Raw genomic sequence first — 25,639 nt, forward strand, 5'->3', positions numbered from 1 at the left:
TCATGGCGCAGAGACCGTGCTGGTCCTGCTTTACAGCCATCCCAGTGGCAAACAGCACCGGGCCGCTAAGTCCCGGCTGGACACAATGTGATGATGGAGAAGGTAATTTTTTTGAACCCAATGGAGGGGGACTGACAGCTCTAATTGTGCTGGGCTTTAGTCAAAGGCGAGGAGTTTAAATTTAGGGCCTTCTCTAAGGAAGTAGTTCTCGACCTTGGCTGCACTTGGGAATCACCGCTTTAACAGCCAGGCCTGGGTCCCAGTCTCAGAAATTCTGATTCCATTTCTCTAGGGGTGTGGCCTGGGCCTCAGGGCTATTTTAAAGCTCCCCAAGTGGTTGTAACACACGATGGAGACCCCTTGATAAGAGGATCAATCAAACAACTGCACGCGCTGGGCTTCTCCCTGGTCCAGGCAGCCAAAAGCCTTGGAGGCAGCGGGGCCGAGCATCGTGGGGAACCCAGAGAACAGAGCTGCCTTTCTCTGGGCAGGGGCTGAGGCTGGCTGTGGGCCTCACTCTGGAACCAGGAAATCACATGCAGCAAGAAGCTGAGTGTTTTCTACAGACCTCGGTTTCCCCGAGCCCATTGTGGGGGCCACTTAACTGGCTCTCAGCCAGTTTGGGTTTATTGGAACCCAGGGGAGCTCCCACCTTCTCAAAGGCAGTGTCAAAAGTCATTTCAAAATCACCGGAAGGACAGAAGCAGGATAGACCACTGAGTTTCTGAAGCTGGAGCAATGGGAAGGGCGGGAAGACCAGGCCTGGCAGGGCGGTTCGGCGCCGAGGAGTCGGGGAGTTACAGCGCTGAGAAGGCACCGGCTCCCACCTCCCTGTGTCAGAGCAGCAACGCAAAGGCTCGAGACGCTTGTAGAGTGCCTTCTCTGTTTTCCATCGAAGCATAATACCGTCATGGGAGGGAAGTGAGGGGAGGAAGCAAACCTACCAGTGCGTCAGCTTTGTGCTTCAGCTTTTTAGCCTCTTGCATGTAATAATCAGCATTGTGAACCCTGAACAGACAAAACGAGCTCGATCAGAAACTGTCTCATCTTTTCATTAAAAGACTAAACGGTCAATATATTTTTTTGGCTATAAATCCATGCTTATACAATGCCTTGAAAAGGGGCAGATGAATGCTGTCAGGCATAAAATACCCGACCTGGAAATAATCCAGTAAATGACACCTGAAGTGCATCATGGCTCATTAGGATAAATGAAAACATCCTCCAACCCCGACCATTCCAGTTGCCCAAACAGATCCAACAGAGCCTGGCTGTGACCGTCTCTGCTGGCATGCCGCTCTACTACCTGAGGTCCCGGGTAAGAAAGGGGGACCGAGCAACCTAGGATCAGCACCTTCCTCTGGAGACAGTAACAGAGCTCCACAACTAAAGGGGACCGACGGTGGTTCCTGGCGGGGACACAGGTGTGTGGGCGGAGGAGGAATATATTTTTCAGGCTGTACGAGCTGCTGCTGAGGTCTTACTTTGGGTGACACGTGCATGGTGCGAGAACAGCCATTCTGCCCCCGCCCCCCGTTCACCACTCCCAAAACCGGTCCATGAGAATCTGGGGACAACATACGAGTCATCAAAAGTGAGCTTGGGTCTCCGGACACTGGTGGTGCTGCTGGACAGAAGGGGCAGGGCCGCCCAGGATGTCATCTCCAGGTGACTGCTATCCATGAGGCCAGTAGTGATGGTAGAGGTGATGGTGGAAATGGTAGTGGTAGTGGTTGTGGTAGTGGCCGTGGCAGTGGCTGTGGCAGTGGCTGTGACAGTGGCGGTGACAATGGCAGTAGCAGTGACAGTGGCAGTGGCAATAGCAGTGTTGGTGACAGTGACGGTGGCAGAGGCTGCCTTTCTTGGAGTGTCTCCCTCCTGGGAAAAAGGACAACAAAGAGCTTCCATTAGGTCCAGATTTTTAGAACATCTTTTCTTAGATGCTTTGCATGTCAAGCACGCTAGGAAAGAAGCCAAGAGAAAAGAAAACCATGCGCACAGCTTGAGGATGAAGAGGTGACCCTGCTGTATACTGTGGACTCTGCGAATCACCAGCTTTTGTTCTAGGACGGCACCAAACACCAAGCTTGTCTGGGGCTTTGATTCCACAGCCCCCTCACCCCGGTGAGACAGCCACTGGCAAAGGTCCAAACCCAGCAGGGGATGTGAGGAGAGGGGAGGAATGGGAAAGGGAGGGAAGCAGAGAGATTGACTGATTATCACCCTGGTGAGCATGTTTTGGAAAAGCGACCAGCCCAGAAACCGTCTCGAGGGTAAGAAAAGTCCTCTAGTCACTCTGCAAAATGCCAGATCTAGGGCAGCAAAATGCTAGCACACCAGTCAGTGCCCTGGGACAGAGACCGAGAATGTCCTTCTGTTCATGTGACGCCTTGACTGGTTTCTGGCTAGGTGATGCCACGTGAGTGCCTCTTCATTTTGAAGTCCTGGGCTAGAGAAAGTTCATTTCGATCAGGTCAAAAATCAGAGGAGTTGGAGATTCCTGAGTTTCCCTCTGAACTGTCATTGCCATGGAAAGAATGGGATCCAGATGAATAAAGTCAGCGGTAGGGTGTGTCACAATGTGTGACACAGTATGTGTTAGGAGACCACCTGCTGCGCCAACACGGCTGACTCTGCCCTCCCCACCGGGCGACTTCGGGGTGCTCCTGGTTCTTCCACCTCTGTCTGCTTTTGCCGCAGTGCCTCTTCCCCCTGCTCTTCTGAGTGGGGATGTCCTTAAGGTCGGTACCCCACAACATCAATCCTCAGCACTCTTCTCTCTTGACCTTGACAGCACTGGCCCGTCCGCTGTGTGCTGGCACAGAATTGACAATAAGCAGGTAACTCCAGAAAGGAAACTTCCATCTTACCCTCTCTCCAACCCACCAGACCTGCAGTGCCCACTTCTGGAGAGTTCCACCAAGATGGTCCATGAGCAAATCAAACTGCTCTGAGACCAAACTGAGAGCCAAACCGGCGCCCACTTTCTGTGAATGGCAGGATGGTCTTCCCCGTCACCAAGGCTGGGTTTCTCTCCATCGGTCAGGGCATCGTGGTCACCCCTGGGCTGGGTGCACTGGAACCAATGTCCTCCCCACCTCGCCTTCCACCCGAGCTGCTCGGCTGTAAGCAGCCTTCTATATTGAAGTTCTGTAAATTGGTTCATTTCAAAACCTGATAATGCTCCTGAAACCTTTCTGAAAGCCACTGCTCTATTTCATCTCAAATTCCCTCTCCATTACGCTTATCCAAGCAATCACAAAGTCCTGTTCATCTGTCTTCTCAGTGTCTCTCAAATCTGTCCCCACCTCCTCTGACGCCTCAAAGTGCAGTCCCTCATGGCTTCGGACAGAGACAATTGGACAGCCTCCTGGCCAAACTCCCGACCTCTGAGCTCGCTTTTCCAGTCACCCTCCATCTGCTGCATGCTAGCCTGAGCTTCCTGAACCGAGCTTCCTGAACCAAGCTCCCTGAAGTTCATTGCCTTGCAGCCAAGTGCAAATCCAAGGCTGAGCTCCTTTGCTGGTGGGTAAGGCCCTCCGTGACCTGGCTTCAGCCTTCCTGCCTCCCTCCCATGGACCTGCCGCCAAACTGAACTCACCCCGCTTTCTTCACCTTCCTGGTTTGGTTCCTGCAAAGCCTTGGGGTTGAAAAATCCTCCTCTTTGTTACTTTTCTTCACCTTGTGATAATTTATTGCATTTAAAATTTTTTAAATGGAGGCAAAATACACGTAACATCCAATTTACCATCTCAACCACTTTTTTCTTCCAGTTTTATAGAGATATATCTGACATACAGTGTGGCGCTATTGTCTTTGTAATCAATCTGTCTTTTCTCTCTGGTTGCTAATTGTTCAGCAATTTTACTACAGTGTGTCTAGTTGTGACTGGTTGCAACCACCGCAACCGTTTGTAAATGTCCAGCTGAGCGCTATCAAGCACATTCACAGTGCCGTGCAAAGTCCAGAACTCTTCGCACTTGCAAAACTAAAACTCTGCACCCGTTAAATCATATGTCTCCATCCTCCTCCCCCGGGTCCCTGGCAATTCACCATTCTAGTTTCTGTTTTGGCAAATGTGACCACTCTAGGTACCACATGTAAGTGGAACCATGCACTCTTTGTCTGTTTGGGGCTGGCTAATTTTATTCAGCATAATGTCCTCAAGGTTCACCCAGGTTGGAGCACATCTCAGAATGTCCTTCCTTTTTAAGACTGAATAATATTCCACTGTGTGTACGGACCACGTTCTGTTTAACCACTTCTCTTCATTTCTAACCCCCTACTTATCTATCTCAATACTCTCAGCTCAGCCCAGCTCAACAAATGCCTCCTCCTCAGGAAAACTGCCTTATGTCTATGGCCAGAAGTGCTTTCAACATTTTTGGTCCCTTTAGAGATCTGAAAGGTCTGTCTCAATCCCTCCCCTAAGACACTGATCACCAGCTGGTCTGTATTTGAGTTCCCTGAGTGCATGCGTCATTGCTCGCCTTAGATTCAGAGCCCTTCGAGCACTGGAACCATCTCTGATTGACGACATTACTCCCCTCTCCGGGACCTGCTGCCCCACAGCCCAGCACTATCAGTGATTTGCTGAAAGCATGCCTGCCTGTCTTTATCAAAACGGTCACTTGAAATATAAAAGTCAAATGTGAACATGTCTTATATTCATGAAAGTCTTATCTCTTCCACTTCATCCTGGACCTTCTGATTATCAAAAATTCTCTTCAAGAGCTCATTCACAACATTGTAAATCAACTAGACTTCGATTTTAAAAAAAGAGCTCATGGCAATCAGTGGGTTGAGAGACACATATCTAGAAATAGTTATGATGATATGGAGAAAACAGATTAAAGTTCATCATGGATTTTATTCAACCCAAACACATAAAAAACTCAGAACCTTCTGAACTCCTAAGCCAGCTCCATGTTTCTATTGCCAAAGCCAGATGGCCCAGACCAAACAGTGGAGCCCAAGAGAGTGACACTTGTCTCTATGGCCAAGATGTGTGACAAGAACCCTGAAACACCATGTCCACCACACGCATGGCATTGTGGACAGTCCGGGCACTTCTGACTGGAAATGGTTCACTCATCCATCCATTGAGTCAATAGACGAGATTTCATGCATGGAATAGAGAAGACTCTAAGAGCACAAAATTGGAAACATTTCTGGAGCTGGAAGAAGCTTCCTAGATCATCTAGTCAAATCTACACATTTCATGGACTTGCTGAGCTTTCATACTTTGCCCAAGGTCACAGAACAGATTTGGTGCAGTGTTAGCACCATGTGGCACGCAAGTCTCTAAAACTTCCACAAAGTCTCCCAGATTTCAAGCCATTAATAGAAACAAGTAATGGCCAAAGAAGAGGCAATGGGTACTCAGTCCTATCATGGGGAACCTGGGAATTTCCTTAAGAAGGATTATCCATTTTTATGTGCAAATGTATCCATCCTTACCAGGTTTCCCCAGCAGTTTTTAGCTCTTGTGGAAATGACTTTCCAGAGATGCTCCTTATCATTGCCATAAGAGCATCTGTATTAAGCACCTAACTATTTGTGACACTGTACTAGGCACTGTAGGAAGACAAGTGCCTAGATATGATGTATGCCCCCCAAAAGCTTGCAGTAAAAGAAAACATCAATTGGAGTTGGTAACATTAATTACATTCAGCATGATAAATGGGACTGATAGTGTCATTACTGTTTAGAAGAGATGGTTTAATTCCGAACATTATAAATCAGCGTCTTTAAATGTGAATGCAAATATAATGTGGGCACACGCACATACAAATTTCATATGGAAAACAACTTTATAACAGAGCAATTGCTTTATATCACCAATAAAATTGACTTAGATATGTATGTCATCTAGTCAGCTCAGAGGATGGAGGACTATAGACTGTGGTCCTTAAAGCTCAGAGGCCTCACGGCCTCTCATAAGTGTTAAATGGGTGTTTTGGGCTCAGCGTCTACCGGGTTGGCACCAGCCATCTGAAAACTCATTGATCTTCTCTCGTTCGCTTTTTATAGCACACTTAAAGGGGGTTAGATGTATATGGATGCTGTATCCGCATATATCTGCTTTTACATGAAAAGGCAGATACATTTGCCATCAATGTTCACTAGCAACACTATCACTCATGGTTTCCACTGTTCATGTACCTATACCTGGGGCGCGGGTAAACAGACACTGTGTATGGATGTCAAAAGGGACACAGATTCTCAATTACCTATGCTACTCGAGTCGCAGTGCAGAAGAACCAAAGGACTGGATGATCCTTTAGTTGGGCTTAGAGAATCACAGTTGTGTGATTTTAGTAACAGATTCACCTTTTAAGTTCCATCCTTTAGAGTCACTATTGCAAAACACAGTTCACACCTGCTGAGCTAGGTGGTGAAACGTGTAACTTGGATTTCCAGCCCCAGTTCTGTGACCTGGGGCAATTCCGTCCATTTATTCTTTCATTCAGTCAATAATCGATGTCTCCCATGTGCCAGATGCTGTGGTCAGTATTAGGGAAGTGTCCCCCACCCCCAAGATACGAAATGATTGAACCAAAGGGTGTCCAAGGACCCGAATCTCTGCATAACTACCTGTTTGGAGAAGTGAGACTGGAATGAAAAATTCATCCTAAGTTAAAATCATCAAGATTGGAAGTACTGGACAGTCTGTGTATTTGTGTACACACACACACTTCTATTTCCCCTCTGCCCCTTCCTCCCCCACCCCGCGACACCCTCACGAGGTCACGTCCAGTTAGGTAAACTGGGTCCACTTGTTTCTCCCTGCCAATGATCATATCTCTTCCAAGATGCTTACATTTACAGATATCCCTTTGAAAGTTGCGCAGAATTTGCCTTCACTCCTCTTAGGTTTGGTCGAGGTGATCTGTCCAATCACCGGGATGCTTTTGTCTTGACCGAAGGGACCATTACTGCCGCTGATGTTCCTGCGGCGGGGAGGGTCCTCTGGCAGAGGGGAAAGTGGAGGAGGAAACAGCTTTTCTTCTTTTCTTCTATTTGCTCTCCTGGATGAATTATTTCTGGATAAACAAAGAAGACACGGTGTCATAAAATTTCGTCTCTCTTTATCCTGATTTTTCCCAGGATGCTGGCACTTTCAGCTAAAGTAATATACTGGCTGATGGCCCTTTGCCCGGGGTGAAGAGAATATATAAAAGCGCACAGAGGCACAGATACCTGTAGCGAGGTAGCCCTCCCTATAGATGGAGCTATAGATAAATGCAAACTCATATATCTAAGAGTAAACACAGGTCTTTGAAACAGAACTCCATGATAAATGTAAATGTCTGCTGGAGTGTTGCCCCAGTGTGATATTTGCAACCTTTCAAGATTACTGTTAATTAGATTTTTATGGAAAATCCAATGCAGACTTTAATCCTATCATTTTTTAGGCTGGTTCTTACTTATTTTGCCCTAGGACTTAACTGCCTGGTCACACAATAAACGGTACAATAAACAATTAGTGGAAGGGTATTTTCTTAAGAAAGATTATGCTTATACATTACACAGAAATTAAAAAATGCACTAAATACTTTGAGGACACATTGCAAATTGTATGTTCGAAATGTTCTAACCCAACACCAAGGCGTAATGAGTCCTTGACCTTCAGGAGTTTTTTCAAAAATCCATTTGAAAAATATTTTGTCATTTTGCCACAAGACATCTGCAGTCCTGGGAGCGCTCCTGTGCTTTTAACCTGATGTATCTGCCCGTTAAATGGGCATCATTGAATAGACTGAGACTTCAAATAAAACAGGACAACTGAAAGCTTATGCTAGCTGCTTAACATGGTAATTGGGCCATGGATTTTTATTTTAGTTACTGTCTTTGACTAATCAATGAAGATTACTTGAATTTTAATCTTTTCTTGAAAACTAAGATTGCACTGTGCAGCCATTTGCTTTTCATGATTATTGACTACAATTTTCAATAGCAAATTAAGTCAACAAGAATTTATGTTTTCCTCTTGGTCAATTTCAGGCAGTGTCTTGAAATATAGATTTACAATCTCTCAAAGCAACAAATCAAAGACGAACAAGCACTCCAGTGGCTTGATTTCCTGAGATGATAGAGGTCACTGCAGTCCCCGAGTTCCGCGTCTGCACTGCTGCCCAGATCTGCCAATTGTAATCGGATGTGTCATCTTCTCCATCTTCCGTGGCATACATGTGGTCCTCTGTCCATTTGTGTCATACAGCCACATTTTCAGAAAATTAACTCTTTGGGCCCTTACCTCAATTAAATTAAATTAAAGTTCATTACAAATTATTTGCTGATGCGTTTTTCAAATGCTTTGGCATGAAGAACCATTGTAAGACAGTTGTGACGCCTGCTGAAAATCATGGTGCAAATAGGGAGCAGGATGCAAGCCCACGAGGAAGCGCCACAAACATCAGGCCACACTGAGCATGATCCCCATGGAGGAATCGGATCTGGGGGAGTTTATCGAGAGAGGTGTCGAGCCCTGCTGTGGCATCTCCAGGAATGCCTCCTCCTGTCCTCCCCCAGCTGCCTGAGTGGGGTGGGGTGGGGGGCTGCCACGGGGAGAGCTGTTCCCTAGAGGCAGTCAGCTTGCCGTTGGCTGCTACTATTGCGCAAGGCCTTCCCATCTGCCATCGTACACAGTACATGACACACGGTACATGATACGCAGTGCGGTCCAGTGCGTATGACGGTGACCTGCAACCATGGGGCCTTTAATGACCTCCTGGGTGAAAGACACCAGGGAGCATTTTCTAGAGACCACCCTGTCACCACGATGGCTTCTTACTATGAGAACAGCTTTTGCTACCTTGGGCACCGCTTGTAAAAGCCAGAGGAGGCCAGCAGGCAAAAGTCCCCCACTTAATGCCTCAGAGGCCCTTCTGATGGTTCCAGCTCCAAAGAAGAAGGCAGGAAGTCAGCAGGGCCTTTCTGGTGGACGGTGGGGAAGGCCAGCTGTCATGGTCTGGTGTGGCACTCTTTGCTAGGTTTAGAATATTCATTTAGAAAAGTGAATGTTGTCTCACAGACATTGCCAAAGCTTTAGTTTGAAGGGTCAACGAAGCACGAAGGAGCAGACAAGCTTGGGGAGAGGGCTCCCAGGAGATCTCCAAGAGGCCTGGCCTTGCTTCGTTGTCTCTCAGCCGCCGAGGTTTCCCCACAGACGGGGATTTGCCTGAGGAGCATCAGAAGCTGCTCAGCCCCCTCCTGGGTGATGAATGGGCTACTAGGTAAGCACTACTTTCCTAACTGCTACAAAAGCAGCAAGTCCGTAAAGGCCATGAGGTAAAACGCTATTTTATGAAAACAAATTTGAATGGTTAGACATTCACCTAAGACTTGATCATTTACCTTCCATGAAATGATAACAATGACAGATCACTGGGTCATTGAAGGGGCTCACAATGGGGACTGATGGTGTGGCAATGGCCCACAGCCCCGCTGGATTTTCCTTTTGCCCTCTGGTGGCCTGGCTTGAATAGATCAGAGCCAGGGAAACTGGGGAGGTACGGCCACCACAGAGATACCACTTCAGTTCTTCCTCCTTGGAAAGGAGGAGGGCCCTGGAGTGACTGTGTTTGACCACTAGGAAAGAAGCCTATTTCCCCACATGCCGGGCCCACCCTGGAAGAGTTTCTAGTTCTGAGAACTCCAACTACGGGAAGGTGGGAAGGGATGTTTCAGATCAAATTATACCAGGGAATACAGATGCGTGTCACAAAGAGCTAGGGGTCCTCAGGGAGAAGTCAGCCCAGAGCCAAATCTCCTTATTATTTCGAGCAGATCTAATGGTAATTGATCTCTTCCTACCTTTCATCTCAAAACAAGGATCCAAGCAAATGTAAGCTGATAACTTATTTCCGACACCTTATCTGTGGCAGATTGATGCCGTATCACTGATGTTAAATCGTAATCTGTGAAATCAATTGTTAGCAGCAGTTAGCCAGATTGCCTCTCTGCTCTGGGCTGCTAATAGGCTCCAAAACTGGTCTTTGATGGAAGTAATCTCTAATGTTGAATGAATTTATGACAATAATTATCCAGACGGAATGGTTCCAGTAGCTGACATGATTGTTAGTTAAGTGATATTTATAAGACAGAAGAGCCCCGTCACGATGCTTGGTAGAAACAGGGAGGGGCTTCTCTAGGGAAGGCGGGGGTCGTTTGAGCCAGGAGGGGAAAGTGTTCCATCAGCATCAGAACCAGAAGTTGCGCAGAAGGAGGTGATTTGGTGCAAGGGATCGGTGTCTCTTGATGCTGCCCCCTTTTAAATTCACTTACTTTCTTGTGCCCTTCACTCAGTGCTCAAGGTTCACTTTGGCCGATTTTGGTCATCAGTCTGAGTTGGAATAAAGAAATGTTGCTAAAAAGCTCACAGAGTCACCCCCAAATCTGGCAGCCTGTATTCTACCCTTTATCCCACCCTTGTTAGGCCGGTGGCCAGGGACAGCTATCAGGACTGGACTGAGTGACTCCTGTTTCTTACTGAACATTCCTGTAGGACAGGACCACCCCCACCAAAAGGGGTTCAGCTGGGAGTTCTTAAGAGTCCGAACAATCGAAGCATCCCAGAAAGCCAGAGCAAACTCACTCTTTAGCGCTGGGAGGCTTGTGGGGTGGAGCTGGTGAGATGCAAGGCGGAAGCAGGCAGATGGTGGCGGCCTCCTCCAGGCGCTGCTTCTTCTCAGGGATTTTCTCCGCAACTTCTGCTGGCTTTAACAGGAAAAACAAAATACACAGAGTTGGAAATCTATGGCCCATGCAGACATTTAAAAGCAACAAGCAAGGGAGACAGTTTGTTTCTACTTGAACTCCTAGGTTAGGTAGGGGAGTTAAAAGTGCCCTTTCAATCAGACGGAAAAGCAATCAGTCTTGCGTAGCCCAGCCCGACCAAGAAGCTGGCATCTGAGTGAGTGGAGCTGCGATGTGAGCCTCTGATTAAAGACTGGGCGGCAGATGAACGTCATACTGAAAGTAAAGAGAATCTATAATTTTCAGACACTCTTCTCAGGAACAACGCCCCCACAAATGAGCAGTTTAGAAACTAACACTGCAACTCTAACATGGCACAAACCCTGGACCAGCAGCGTGGGGATTTGGGGTAACGTGTAGAGGTGACTTACACGATCAAAAACGTGCAAGGAAACTGAGCATGTGCAAGGCACACCTTTGGACCTTCAGGCACTGGCGCTGAAGACCCAGCGCAGCCCACAGACAGCCACGGCTCGCGAGCACGTGGCAGGCCGCCGCCGCCAGCTCACCTTGTGCTTACGCTTGCCCTTGGGGGCGGGCTTCTCGGCCGCCGCGGCCGCGGTCTGCCGCTTGGGCTTGGAGGCTGGCTCCTTGTGGTCTGGCTTGGCTGGCGCTGCTGGGAGTGAGTTGTGGCCAGGCACTCGAGACAGTAGGTCAAGGTCAATCTTCACCCAGAGATTTTTCAGATTCTCATGCTCTCGGAGTGGAGACAGCAGCTCGGTTTGCATGACGGGGACGGGTGAAAAAGCCGGCTCCTCGTTAGTGATGGAGGGGTTGTTGCTGTTGCCGCTGCTGATTAAGGTGCTGAGGGTCAGGCTGGCCCCGCAGCTTTCCTTGGATTTGGCAGGATTGCCCCCAGGAGCCACGCAAGGAGGCAGGACTTTGATCTGGAGGGTCTCTTCCTGATCTGTGTTGGAATCAGACGTAGATGAATCGGTTTCAATAAATTCCCGGGACTTCGGCACCGTCTTGCCAGGCCCTCGGTACTTCTTCTTCTCGACAGCCAAGGGGATGTTCGGCCTCGGTTCTTTCCTGGGGACCGGCTTGTGGGCAGTGGCTTTGCTGCGGCCTCTCGGGGGGTCAGGAAACTCCACACTTTCCTTTTCTTTGGGAGTACTGCTGGTAATATTTGGTTTGGGCCAGGTAAATTCCTCAATGCTGGTGTTCTTCTCGACCTTTTTGGGCTGTTTTTTCCCAATTGTCCTTGGAGAAGCTGTCTCCAGAGCTGTCGACAATTTATGCTTCAAAGCCTTTGTTTCTGGTGTTTTCGGGGTGGGCCGTGGACGGGCTTTCTCCCTGATGAGACTGAGGAGAGGCCTCTCTTTGGGTTCAGGCAGGACCTGGCTGGGATTTGTCTTCACCTTGACCTGGACTTCCATTGGTTGGATGATCGGAGGAGGCACAGAAATCGTCTCCATGGGCGTTTCATTTTGGCTACATATAAACGACTTGTTCTGGGATGTCACTTTGTTAAGCCATTTGTCCAACTGCCACTTGTTGGTGGAGGGCGGCTCAGGCTGCAGATTGAGAAACAGCAGCAAGAATGAATTTCATATTTGGGAAGAATCCAGGAGGACGCAGGGCACTGACCATTAGCTGATAAAAGCTTTGGATATTAGGTGACCGTTCACACATTTAGAAGCCCACCCAGAATTCACATTCGTCAAACTACCTACGTAGACAAATACTTCACAAACCAGCTGCAATCTCCTTATTTAAGCTAAGTCCCACTCCTCTTCTGAAAATATTCTCTGTCTAGGAAGGAAAGAATTATTCACAGAGAGTTTTTTTCCAGAGAGTGGGCAGGGAGGGCTGAGGGAAACCGGCTCCCAAAACCCTTTGGTGGGACTCATTACTCGACTTCCCACCAGGAGGCAGAGGTAATGATCTCTGGTCCTGAAAAGAAATGTAAGCGTGCCTCAAGTGTAATTCAAAACGAAAGGCTTTCTGGCTGCCAAAGTGCCAGTGCCTCCTATATGATGCTGTAATTCACTGCAAAAAGAAGAGGCCCTTTGTATTTTTACTGAAGGATGAAAAGATTTGACTTCCCAAAAAACCACCTGCACTTTCTTCGGTGTATGGGCAATAACTAATTTACGGGGACATGTGTGCAGACATTAGTGTCCGCTGTTCAGCCATGGAAATGATGCGTCCAATCAGCTACTTGATTCCTAGCTCTGAATTCTGCTTGTTGAACTAAAAGAGCCATCATTTTTATTAGAATGGCTCTTTTTTTGAAAGCCATCAGTTGAGGCTTATGGCGCCAGCCAACAGAGGATGACAGAATTAAAAACACTTGAGCAGCCGCGATTCCAGCCCGCACAGAGCAACGGCAGGTAAGGGGCGAGGAGATCGGCGCGGAGGCTGCTCTTGACAGCAGAGCTCCGAGGTTAAGGTCACCAGCTCTGGGAGCGCACAGAGCCTGGCTGCAGTCCTGGCTCTGCCGCTGCCTGCCCGTGAGATCTTGGGAAAGTTCTTTCCTATCCTCTCACAACCTTATTCTCTCATCTGTAAAATGGGATAAAAAGTAGCAAGGACCGCATGGGGATGTTATGAGGATGAAATGAGAAAATGCAGAGCACAAGCCCCGCACACCGCCTGGCACACGGTCCGTGGTGAGGAAGTGTGAGCTGTTACAAACAGTAGCAAAGTTACTAGGGCATCTCCTTCTCTCGGTCTTTTCTTTTTCTTATATTTGTATTTTTTCTTTTGCTTGCTTTGTTTTTTGGGGGTAATTAGGTTATTATTTATTTATTTACTTATTTTTAATGGAGGTACTGGGGATTGAACCGAGGACCTCACGCATGCTAAGCACGCGCTCTACCACTGAGCTATGCCCTCCCTCCATTATCCTTTTCTGATGACTCAGAAACAAGTGTGCAAAGGGCCGTGGACAGACTGGCTTGCGGTACGAGGTGCAGACTTCGGAAACGAGAAGCTGGAACTCAGAGAGGATGGGAGGGGCAGGACATGTGTTTTCATTCCACAATTCTAATTTTGGTATTTTGTGGGGCTGTGTTAAATGTTTTCATGAATTACCATCAAACACAACCTGAAGAATATTAATTGAAATGAAAAAAATACACGCGTCCTTTCAACCATCACACTTCTTGAGTCTTACTTGCCAACTGGTGATTCATCGCTTCAACCTAGAGGAAGGGGTGGTGTCCCCAGAGCCAGAAGTGGGTCTTGCCTGGCCTCGTGAGTTCTCTGGAAAGAGCAGTTGCTAGCATAGTAATTATTATTCCAGTGTTACCCATGGAAGAGTGCGAGGCTCTGAGGCGCTAAGTGGGTCACACAGCAAGTCAGTCACCCGGCCAGAAATGTCTGTTAGAGGCTGCGAATGTATGAGTGCGAAAAAAAAAAACTGCTATCAAATACCAGAATATTCGTCTGAAGGATTTCTTGTGCTAAAGTCATTATTGCGCTGGAGCAGTATTATCATTGTACGGTTGTGGTGTGCGTATGTGTGGAGGGGTGCTGCCTCGGGGCAGACAAATCGTGCTCGGGGCCCTGGCCCCTCACCCACCTCTGGGGTGGCCATGCGTGGCGCCTCATTGGATTCGCTGTCAGTGCTGCTGCTTTCTGTGTCTGAGTCGGACTCTGAGCTGCTGTCCGAGTCACTGGAGCTGCCAGACGCCCCACTGGCTGGCACGGCAGTGGGGGGCTGAGGTGTGGCCAAGAGTGGGCTGGAAGAAAAACGACATGTTCATTGCCTCATTCAGCCTCAAACCAGCCAGAAAAGAGCCCAGGTCAGCATAAAGACTGATGCTCTGTGAGGTACAGGCCGAGTGGAGCACACCGTCCCATTTTACAGATGGGAAACGCGAGGCTCAGGAGGCCCAGTGAGTGACCCACAGTCCCAGTTTTTTTTTTCCAGTTAATTTTTCGTTTTCTGCTGCCATCTTGTTCAGAAGCCCACAGGTTTGGTAAGGGGCTCTGATCTTCGCTATATGCACAGTACAGCCCTCTCATCAAGCAGGGGTGAGTTCAATCCTCATTTTCATCAGACAAAACTGAGGTTCAGGGAAGGGGAGGGGCTTGCCTCAGCCTCCCAGCTGGAGAGGAGAGTGAGGCTAGGGCCATGGCCTCCCAGCCCCCTCAAAGGGCAGGGCTGTGTAAAGTGTATCCACTACCAGGTGCCCAGCGCCCAGCACCAAGGCCAGCAGAGCTCACCATCTGAGTACTGGGATGAGAGGATATACTTCTCGCCTCCCCCACCATAATTCCCGTAAATCCTTCGTAAATCTCTTACGAGGAGGTATGATCATAAAGGACCGACCATCTCTAACGACTGATTTTAGATTTGTAAAGCTGACCAAGCAAAGCGTTGTGAAATTGACACCGTTTGCCACTCTGGCTTTATCGATAATCGATGTCCTTCCTTACTAATCACTTGCTCTCTGTGCCCCATAACAAATCAACTTCAGCTGCCTCTTGGCACGCTGGGATGTCATCGCCTTTCTGTCCTTTTGCTCACTGTCTCTTTGGACTAGTTCTGGTCTGCTTTCGCTCAGAAATGGGGCTCTAAAGTCGAGGGAAGGGTCTCATCCACCTCTGTCTCATCAACCCAGTCCCCTCTTTGGAGAGAAGTTGAATCATGGAGAGGGATGGGCTGGCCACCTGAACCTCGCTGCCTCTCACACTCCCCACAGAACTCAGTCCTGGTCCTGGAGGGCACCGGGCCCTATGGCTCCACCTTCAAACCGGACAAAGAGAGACTCCAAGGTCCCCCTCTGCCATGATTCCTCGCCTGCCCCCCCTGCACCCTCATGGGAGCCTAGTCACCAGCATTACAGCTCTTGCCTGCCAAGTAGGGGCCACACTCAGCTGCTGCCCGGGAAGGAATAGGATCCCTTTCAAACCAGTATGGGCTCCTCTTGTGTTGCCATCCGACGCAGAGCACCTTTTCACGACATGTGCCTCGTGTCCCTGAAGACTGCCCCTTTAATCTCCCACGAAGCTATTTCCTTTCATACAGCCAAAGCTCATTTTAAAATGCTATCTGCTAAGTAAATGCTATCTGCAAGTACATTTGTCTGCCAAATATACCAAGACATTAGGAGAAGCAGAAGAAATAGGGGACCATATCCCCTGGGAAAGCGTGTGTGTGTAACGTGTGTCTGTGTGTGTATATGTGTCTGTGTGTATCTGTGTGTGTGTGTGTATACGTGTGTGTGCGCACACGCCTGACAGTGGGGGCAGGGATCTACATACAGCTCAGAGCTCTTCTTTCCCCGTGCTCCTCTGCAGTATAATGAGTCCGTATTTATGCAAAGTACCCTCTAAATCTAATCAATTGTTTTTGTCTTTGGTTACTAAATAGAGACTGAGAGAACAGATTTAAATGAGACTAACCCAGAGAGTGTGCTAACTCGGCCTCCGTTCCCCCCAAGTAAAATTTCAGATCCAGCACAGGGCGTCTGCAGTACTGAGACTACTGGCTGGCGGACTGAGAATTAAGATCTAACTTGTAATCACATTTATAATTTGTTTCTTTTTTTTAAAAGTGATTTCTTCCTTCTTTCCTTGCATCTTTTTGGGGGTAATTAGCTTTATTTATTTATTTTTTAATAGAGACGCTGGGGCTTGAACCGAGGACTCTGTGCATGCTAAGCACGCGCCCCCGCACTGAGCTGTACCTCCTCCCCCGACATTTATGGTTTTCAAGTGAAAAGATGGTTTCCTAGTTTTCTTTCATATGAACGCATTAATTCCTGGTGTGTATGTGTTTGTACACAGGTGTTCCTTACACAAAGCCTTTTGGAAGGTAGATGAATTTTGGTATTCAGATTTTTTTTAATTAAAACATAATATGGTAGATATACCACCTATGATCCCCCAGTGGGATCTGGGAAGCACCCCCTGGATAAAACTCATGACTATTGCTGCAGTAACATTCATAATCAGAGGAATAAATAAAAGACTTGAGATACATACCTGCACATCAGTTTAGGTCAGGTTTTGTCATCAACTGAGGTTGTCTCAAAGTTACTGAAAATAATAGTTCTCAAAACTTTTTGAATTTCAGAATCGTGATTAAGGGATTGTAGACGGGGACAGAATCATATATGAAAAATGGACTATATGTATAAGTAAATACAGATTATATAGACATAGATACAAAATACAGATGATTTTAAACCTAAGGGTAACCTTGACTGAGACCCAGTGAAATGAGACCTAAGTTTTCTTTCAGCTAAATCTATTGCTGTGTTCTCGGGAAGGACCCCATGGCCAGTCAGTGTTGACAACGATCACTTAGGAGAAATTAGTACATGAAGAACAGGAAGAGGCACATCCGCGCTTCATACTCACACTGACAGGCATAGAGACTTGGGGATGAAAGAGAATGTGGATTTGAATTCAAGAGGAGACCATGAAAACTTAAGCTGGGGGCGAAGGCCTTCAGCATCTTAATGAGAAAGAACTGCTTTCTCCGGGCAGTTGCACAGTTGGAAACAGGGATCATCAGCATGTGTGTAAGCCACACCTCTGAGCCCAACCCTAGCCTCCTTGCGCCCAGTTGGGGCCCCTCCCAGGGACAAAAAGTGGCACAAAACTGAAACATTGTCTTCACAAGCAAGGCACACATCAGTATCAGAAGGACTGGCCGAGGGCCACATTCTTGTCTAGAGTCCACTATGGAACTTTCAAGTTGGAAAACTATCATGATATTTCACTTTTCACTCTTCTCTGAAATTCATTAGCTCTTCAGCTAGTTAAATTCCCACTTCTGCTACATTTATTTTCATACGTCGCAAATTTATTTTTCAAATGTATATTAAGGTGGCTGTGAGTGAAGTGAGCTCACACAATACTCAATGCTGCCTAGGAGATGAAGGACTAATGTGCAATTTACACTTTCTTCATTCACCAAACTGTTCTAGAATTATTTCCCACGCACCATTTACTCTCACATTTTAATAAACTGCTTTTAAGAAGAATGCAAGTGGTTCAACAACAAAGATAATATGCAATACAAAAATCATTAACATTTCATATATTAAACCATCTGCTCCACAGTCTGTAAATATTAAAAGAATACTCTGTGACTTCACCCTGAATGTAATAAAACTTCTCAAAGGACCCACATTTGTAACAACTTCAAAGTGAACCACTCAGCCTTTTCAAAGATCTGATTTTGCTATGTATTCATCAGGGTGAGCAGTCTACACTGAGTGGAGTGAAGCCTCAGTTAAATCCAAACCCGATTTAGTAGGTCTTCACGGTCATGGGCCAGACTGACGGCAAAGAAGTTGGCTTAGCAAGTCAGTGCCCCTCGTGGGGAAACCAAGGGGGTCAGAGAGGAGGCCAGTGGGAGAGGAGTTTGGGAGGCCTTGAAGATGCCTTCTGCAGACAGGTTTGGCCCTGGTGTGGAAGGCTTGAGAGTACCAGGAGATAAAGATGGGTTTTAACTGGCAGTCCAGGCACCTTAATCTCTAGACACGACAGTCTCTCTGTGCTTATACTGACTGGGCTTCTTCTGCAATAAAGGGCTCAGTAGGAGCCACCATAAAGCAGACAGTCCCAGAAGCCACAAGAAGGAACTGGGACTACTTTGTCTGGAGAAGGGGGCGGTTCGTATGATGATTGTCTTCCAAAACGTGGAGGTCTGTCCTGTAGGAAAGGGAGTGGGCCAGTTCAGAGGGCCTTCCAAGGTGAAATTAAGACCAATGAGTTAGACATCTAGCCAGGGAGATCTCACCTCCACATCAGGAAAGACTTTCAAAAATCTCCAGCTGCCCACAGAAAGAAGCCACTGCTTTGTAGGCCAGTGAGCTGGATTCCGGTGACTATATAGCCGGCAATAAAGATTCCTATTACGGGTCCAGAGTGGGGCTGGGTGATCTTGAAGGCGTCCTTGCCCTCAAAGATTATGATTCTTCTGAAACAAAAGTGTATAGGGGATTTTAAGGGAGACTGTTTGGACCTTGCGGAAAATACACGATGAGACACTGAAATGACCTGCTCTTGGTGACACCGTCACAGAGCTCTCGTATGAACCTAGAGGATTACAGCTGCCTTTCTGGGGAGCTATGTCCTAAATCAGACTTTTCACTAATTCACATTAACAGCCCCCAGAAAACCAAACATCTGCATCAGTGCTATCTGACTCGAATCCTAATTTAACTGTAAATTCCTCTTTCAGGAGATAAACAGGGATGATGAATTGGCCATTGTATGCAATCAAGCTGTGTGGGCATCAAAAAGGAAAGGTTCCAGCGTGGGTGACGGCTTCGTAGTGGGAAACATAGATGAGAAGGAGTCAAGAAAAAGTCCACAGGGTGTTTATTGATCCTGGCAATGCATTTCACAAGGCCCAGAACTTGCCAAAGACAGTAGCATGAGATGCTTGATGGGGGAGTCCTGTATTAACCCCCTTTGTCTTTAGCTGAGACTTGTACCAATTTCACCAACATGGCCCTTTTCTAGTTTTATGGAGATCAGATGTCTGTTTACTAGATAATTTGAAATATGCTTCCATACTTGATTTCATCATTAAGTTGTAAAGGGACGGATGGCCCTGCGGCAAAGGAATCAACATTTATAGCCATCTTTCCTGTCTTCCTCCTTCGCCTCTCTGAACTCTGGGTTCCCAAACTGGAATAGTATCTCTGCCTCACCGCACTAGGCCACTAGAGGCAGAGACTCCGAACCCTCATCCTATCCCAGCCAGGAGATGGGAGGAATCCATTTTGTTCTGAGTCAGTAGTTAGGAAATCTGCCCCACCCACCCCAGAACATCCATTTACTCCAATTGTCCAACAGAAAGCATACACAGAAGCATCATACATAAAACAGATAAAAACAGAGTTGCTCTCGTGGAAACAAGAGATGGGGCAGAATGTAGAGGGGGCTGTCCCCAGCAGCTTGTCCTCGTCCCTGGGGTGGCCCCTGAGCACAGTTTGAAAGTAAAATACTGCATATCCCAATATGATCAGAAACAACTCAGAATCGAGTATGTTCTGTGTTAATAAATGGATGCTACTGACGAGCAGACAGTGAATCCCTGTCCGCCTGTTATCTGGGCTCCAACCTGGCATGGCTCCAGGGAGATCATCTTTGTCCAACGTGTGTGTACGCTGGGGATTTGTCCTTTTGTCTGATCCTGTGTTTGAAATGCAGTCTGCTCGACTTACTTGCAAAGCATAAGAAGGAGAGGCGCACCTACACACTCACATTCGTTTTCACGGACAAGGTACCGTACATGACATAGTTTAAAGCCCACACTGACTAAAGAGATCTGTGGTGGGCAAAATAATGACTCCTCTAAAGATGTTCACATCCTAATCTCTGGCATCTGTGACTCTGGTACCTCACGTGGAAAAGGGGGTTTTGCAGATATGAATAAATTCACGAGATGGAGAGATGATCCTGATAATCTAGGGGATCCCAGTGTAATCACAGCAATGGGCAATCAAAGAGGTTATAGCTTCCCGAGAGGCTGCGAGTCAGTCATTTGGAACTTCCACGATAAATGGAAATGAGTGGGTCCTCACAGTTTTTGATCACCAGCAGTTAGTTACTTCTCCCGACTTATCTGACATCTTCCTTCTTATTTATTTATTTTTAACGGAGGTACTGGGGATTGAACCCAGAACCTCGTACATGCTAGGCACGCGCTCTACCACTGAGCTATATCCCCCAGCCCTCTCTGACGTCTTTTCTGAGGTGATAATGCTGAGTGATTTGGGCAAAAGCTTTACATAATTATATTTGGCTCACAGTCGCCCTTTTGGCAGGCTGACCAGACCCAGGCTCTTGTCTTCTTTTCCTGCCTGTGCCCTTTCTGCCACTTTCAGTCTCTTTCACATATCTCAGTAGCTGCATTTCCCCTGCTGGTTTTAAAGAGGCAGTTTTAGGACAGTGGGAGGAGCATGCGATTGGAAGCCAGGTGCTCTCATTTTGAGTATCACCTTGGAGACTGTTTTTGTGTGACCTTAGGCTAAGCATTTAACAGAAGGGTTTCAGTTTCCTCATCTGTAAAATGGGGTAATACATCACACAGGCTTATAAGAGGACTGAGTGAGGTCATTTAGATGAAAGAACTCTATTAATTGGTACGTCTCAAACTGTAATGTGCATACAAACCACCTGGAGACCTTGCTAGCATGCAGGCTCTAATGGGGTGGGCCCGGGATGGGTCCTGAGCTCTGCATCTCTAACACACTCCCAGGTGGTATGGGTGCTCCGGCTCGGCAGACCGCACTGCGAGTGGCGAGGCTAAAACCTACAGAGGCTGTTCAGATAGAAGCTGCGGGGAAAACAAAAACAAGTTGGTGAACTTGAAACGAATGGCTAAAACACAGCTTCATGATCAGCTGTGGATTTTATTTTTCCATAATGATCTGTCCTCCTTTGCAACAGAGAAAGCTGACTGCCTTGCGTCACTTTGAATTGAACCTGGTCAAGTTTAAGCTTTCTTTAGGCCATCATTCCTGGGGAGGTTTTATCAGATTCCTTCTGATAAGCACCGACTTCAGCTTATGACTTTCCTGAGGCTACCTGCCTGGGCTGGTGGTGGACCAAATGCATAATCCTTTCCTCCGAATGCGTCCCATGTATCATGGCAAAGGTCAAAGGTGGCTTGCTGCTATTGCTGCTGAGGGTCAAGGTGGCATTAGACTGCATGCACGGTCCCGGCTGGGACCCGGGCATAACTCACAATGGCTAATACAGATGGCGTGTGCGCTGTGCGCCAGGAGGCAGCTTTAGCACCATCCCTGCATCTTCTCTTTTAATCCTCACAACAGTCCCGTGACTCTTATTACTTCCATTTTACAGCTAAGAATACTGAGACTTAATACCAAGCAATATGAAGTTGAAAAATAGTTTTAAGAATACCAGGGGACAAACTTTAATATGCAGTTTCAAAGGAATGAAAAAAACCAAGGTGACAACAAAACCCAAACCCAAATCAAAAACAAAAAAACAAAGTGGCTGGCTTCTGCCTCACCGCAGCCTGAAGTGAGAGGCACTGCGGAGGGTGCCAGTGTGCTACCAGTGAGGCCGGCTGGTGGTGGCTAATGGGCCATTTACGTCTTGAGAACCTCAAAATTTGCATTAGGGAGAATGAGCTGGTATTCAAATTTTTCTGGAAGTGATTCAAAGCCACACTGACTTCTCTGCTATCGATCAGAGCTGTTTCAACAAACAGCTAAACAGGTGGGGGAAAAATCATATACAGCCAAGTATTTTTGTCCTGTTTGCCTTTAAAGTCCATTTTTTTTAATGGGAGCAAGGGAGAGAATGAAGGTGAGCAAGCGGACGGAACACCGACTCCCATGAGCGCCGTCTCCACGGGAGCAGAGAATGAACAATTGACAGCACACATGCATAAGGAGCCCGGGGGGGGGGGGGGGCTGATGTCAGGAATCCATAACAAGGTCAAAGCCTTCCAACAAAGAATCCCATCAGTCACACACCTTAGGTGGAGCAGGGGATGTACTTTGACTGGGGGACTGAAATCCAGAGGCTGCCTGCGTGCAGGAGCTCCCCAGCGTGTCTACAGAACTGGGCTGGAGAGGAAGCGGAAGCCCAGCAACCCGTCAGGAGAGCCCCAGCGGTGGGCAGGTCGGCTCGCTGGGACGGGCCCGCGCAGGCCGCTGGCCGGCTCAGAGCCGCTCAGGACAAGCCGCTGCCTTCTCGCTTGCTTGGCATCTTCCTGTTGCCCGCCACGCTTAGCGCCGCCCCTCGACTGGGGAAGTGGGCATCTCTAGACCACATTTCTTCTTTGCTGTCTCTCAACGCCCATCTCCTTATCTGTGTGGTCTGCTCCCCTTCACGTCTGATTTGTTACCTGATGTATCACAGACACTCGATTTAGAGGGGAAGCTTCTAAGGCCAGAGGCTTTATCAACCACACACATGCCCTGGAGTGATGTTTGGTGTACTGAAGACGCCCTGGAGTAAAGCCATGAAGAAGTCTTCTTTATAAATCTCTGGGAGAACTGTCCCCGCGCGCACCCACTGCCTGCTGTCTACGTCCCTGTGGTCCCAGCAGGAGACTGTCATCAGTGGATCAACAAGACAAAAAACTTTTTAAGTGCAGAGCGCTTGACAATGTTCTAGCCTTTTCACTCCCGTGAGCTCATTTGATTGCTGCAAGAGCACTGGGCGAGGGCCGCGGGGGCTGGGACAGGGGTCCGCCCCACTTTACCGTGAAGCCCCAGGACCCCTTAGCCCTGCGGCCGGGCTCTGGGAGGGCGGTTCTCACCAGGCTGCTGTGACTCGTTCTTGAACAGCAAGTCTAGCTTGACGAAAGGAAAACAGTCTAGGATCCACTACAAAATCCACCCTTGTAATCCTATCAAAAGGCAAAGGGGGCACAGAACTCATCCCAAATGCTTTCTTCAAGTGACCTGATGAGATAGGCTGCAAGAATTCAACGCTTGAAACACTGAAGGCCACCCCCCCTTTATGCTAAGAAAACCTTGCTGCATTTGACTCATTCAACCGACAAATCTGAGACTAGAGAAAAAGTCTTCCAGTTTCCAGCTGAAAAGGTTTCCAGTTTCCAACTCTTTCCACATAGAGTAATAGTTTGTCAAGATTCAATACGGGAAATTTAAATGCCCTTTATGTTTCACATCATGTGTCTTTAAATGGATAATAAACACAGTACAGAATTCAAAAGATGCAGAAAGGGATGCAATGAACAGTACATCTTCTGCGCCTCTGCTGGCATGCCACCCAGCTTTCTGGTTTTCCACTGTTACCAATTTCTTAGGATTCTTCCAACGATATGACACATATTTATTATGTGACATATCATATGTGAATATTGATATGTGTGCTTTTCAAGGAAGGTTTTTTAAATGATGAAAGTAATACATAAGACATAATATTCCTGTGTTAACACCCCCTTACTCTCCTTGGCCTTGCTCCCTGTTAGACTGGAAGTTTGACTTATTTTGTACTCAGTCCTGGTGACCATATACAGTATGATATCTCTCGGTTGCACAATTCACGATGACTTCCTTGCAGAGAGACGCAGCCATTTCTACAGGATTGGCAGACATCTCTCTGTATCGCCCCTCGACCTTACCGTGAGTCTCTATTTCTCTTTCCAGCCTTCCTGCGCCCACACTGCCCCTGTGCCTTTGCTTACCCTGTTGGTTCTGTCCAGCATGACACTTTTTCTTTCTCTTCTGCTTCCTTCAATCTTTATCTTTCCCCTAACTTCATCACGGTTTATCCCGTAATTACTCCTGAATTATGACACTGTGCCAACCTTGATGGCGGGGGCCAGATTGTCCCATCATTTTGTGTCACCTGGGGTGACTTGTATGATAAGTTGTATCTAATTTTACTGTTATGAAAAAACACTCCAAATGGCCTCATGATGAACAGAAAATCAGCACAAACAAGACCACCTGGTAAAGAACAATACCTAACGATGACATGTCAATGTATCGCAGAGTCTCAACAGAAGTCAGGACTCAGACCAGCCTACCCAACACCGACACATCCTGAGTCGTACTTTAATGTAGTGAAAATAATTAAGCACATAGGTTGCCTGATGACAGATTTGTAACCTTTCAACTGGTTGTATGGAGGTTGGTCCATCACAGTGCCCGATTCTTTCTTCAGCTTCAGTTCCACTGACAAAATGCAATGGGTTTGGATGGATGTTTTTAATGTAATTGGTATTTTGAGCAACAGCTGTCACTGGGTTGCAGAGTACACGTACACGCACGAACCTAAGAAATAGATGGTGTGGCTCTTACTACAAATGAGTGCTGTATATACACAGCCCTTCCCCTTTTTTAATTAAAACGACAATTCCATTATTCCGATTTGTGTGAAACGTGAGCTACGCTCATCACAGCATTTTGATGCATTAACCAGCCCAGTGTACATTGTGCCTGATATTAACTCCCTTTCTAGTTGATGATTTTTCTAGTGGCATAATTAATTTCCTCATGGAAGAAAAAATATTCAATCAATTTGGGATTAAATTTGAGGCTGAGGGACTTGCGCAAAAGACAGAACTAAATCTCCTAGCCCACATGCATTGCTAATTACGACGCATTCACATTAAGAACAAGAAGGTGTTCCCTTCCCATGATAAATGGGCCTGAAAATCCTCCCCAGCGTTCACAATAAATCACAAAGACCATTAATAAACAGGCACAGGGAAAAAAAGACAGTTTCTACAAAAATTCACTCCCATTCTTTGCCTAAGACGATCAATGTCATATTTAAAGCTGACATCTTAAATCTTCTATACAGAAGCCCTGTAAGTCAAAAAGCCCAGATATTTTAAACAGAATTTCCTATGCCTGTTATTTTGAATGACAGCAAAGGAAATACTGGATCTTTAATCCTGTAATACTATCTGCCTGAGAATCTTGCCTTCCAGCTAACATCTCCCTTCTCATCAAGGCTAAATTAAAGGAAGTCAAGTGCAAATGAGAGAAGAAGAGGGGACCACGTTTTCTTCATACTTGGGGAGCGCCTTTGATCTTGAGCCCAACACGCTTCTGACGTCAAGAGGAAAAGTCCGATCGTGGCCACCAGTAATAAGATAGCTAAGTACAGGCAGCCTTATTCAACACTGACTCCTGTACATGGAACAGCAGTGCTTACCCTTGAATCCGTATCAACAGCAACAAGAATGCCAATCCCCGTATTACAAATGAACATAGAACCACTTAAAAACTGACCCAGAAAGAAGTGGAAACAACCTTAGGCATTTCTCTAAGAACTTGCAGGATCTGCGATCATGACAAAAAGGCTAGTAATACCAAGGTCATGGTGTTTGGTTTTGTCATTAAGAGGAATCTGTCACATGGAGGGATTTGTCATGCAGAGGATTTTGGGAAATTTGGCAATTCCAAAGAAGGCAAAATTTACAATAAAAAGGATTAAA

At 47.0% G+C, this 25,639-nt stretch overlaps 1 protein-coding gene across 3 annotated transcripts in view; it reads right to left on the reverse strand.

Moving 5' to 3' along the window:
- Positions 1-25,639, reverse strand: part of AFF2 (ALF transcription elongation factor 2) — a 465,346-nt gene that overhangs the window by 24,976 nt on the left and 414,731 nt on the right. For all 3 annotated transcript variants that reach the window (XM_064482806.1, XM_064482805.1, XM_064482807.1), the window contains 6 exons: positions 14,291-14,450; positions 11,271-12,278; positions 10,601-10,722; positions 6,824-7,046; positions 1,583-1,878; positions 945-1,008 (listed from right to left, as the gene is read on the reverse strand). In XM_064482806.1, the coding sequence (XP_064338876.1) occupies positions 945-1,008; positions 1,583-1,878; positions 6,824-7,046; positions 10,601-10,722; positions 11,271-12,278; positions 14,291-14,450 (1,873 nt within the window). The remainder of the gene's footprint in view (positions 1-944; positions 1,009-1,582; positions 1,879-6,823; positions 7,047-10,600; positions 10,723-11,270; positions 12,279-14,290; positions 14,451-25,639) is intronic.

The sequence above is a fragment of the Camelus dromedarius genome, chromosome X (genome assembly GCF_036321535.1).
Source record: "Camelus dromedarius isolate mCamDro1 chromosome X, mCamDro1.pat, whole genome shotgun sequence".
Taxonomy (NCBI): domain Eukaryota; kingdom Metazoa; phylum Chordata; class Mammalia; order Artiodactyla; family Camelidae; genus Camelus; species Camelus dromedarius.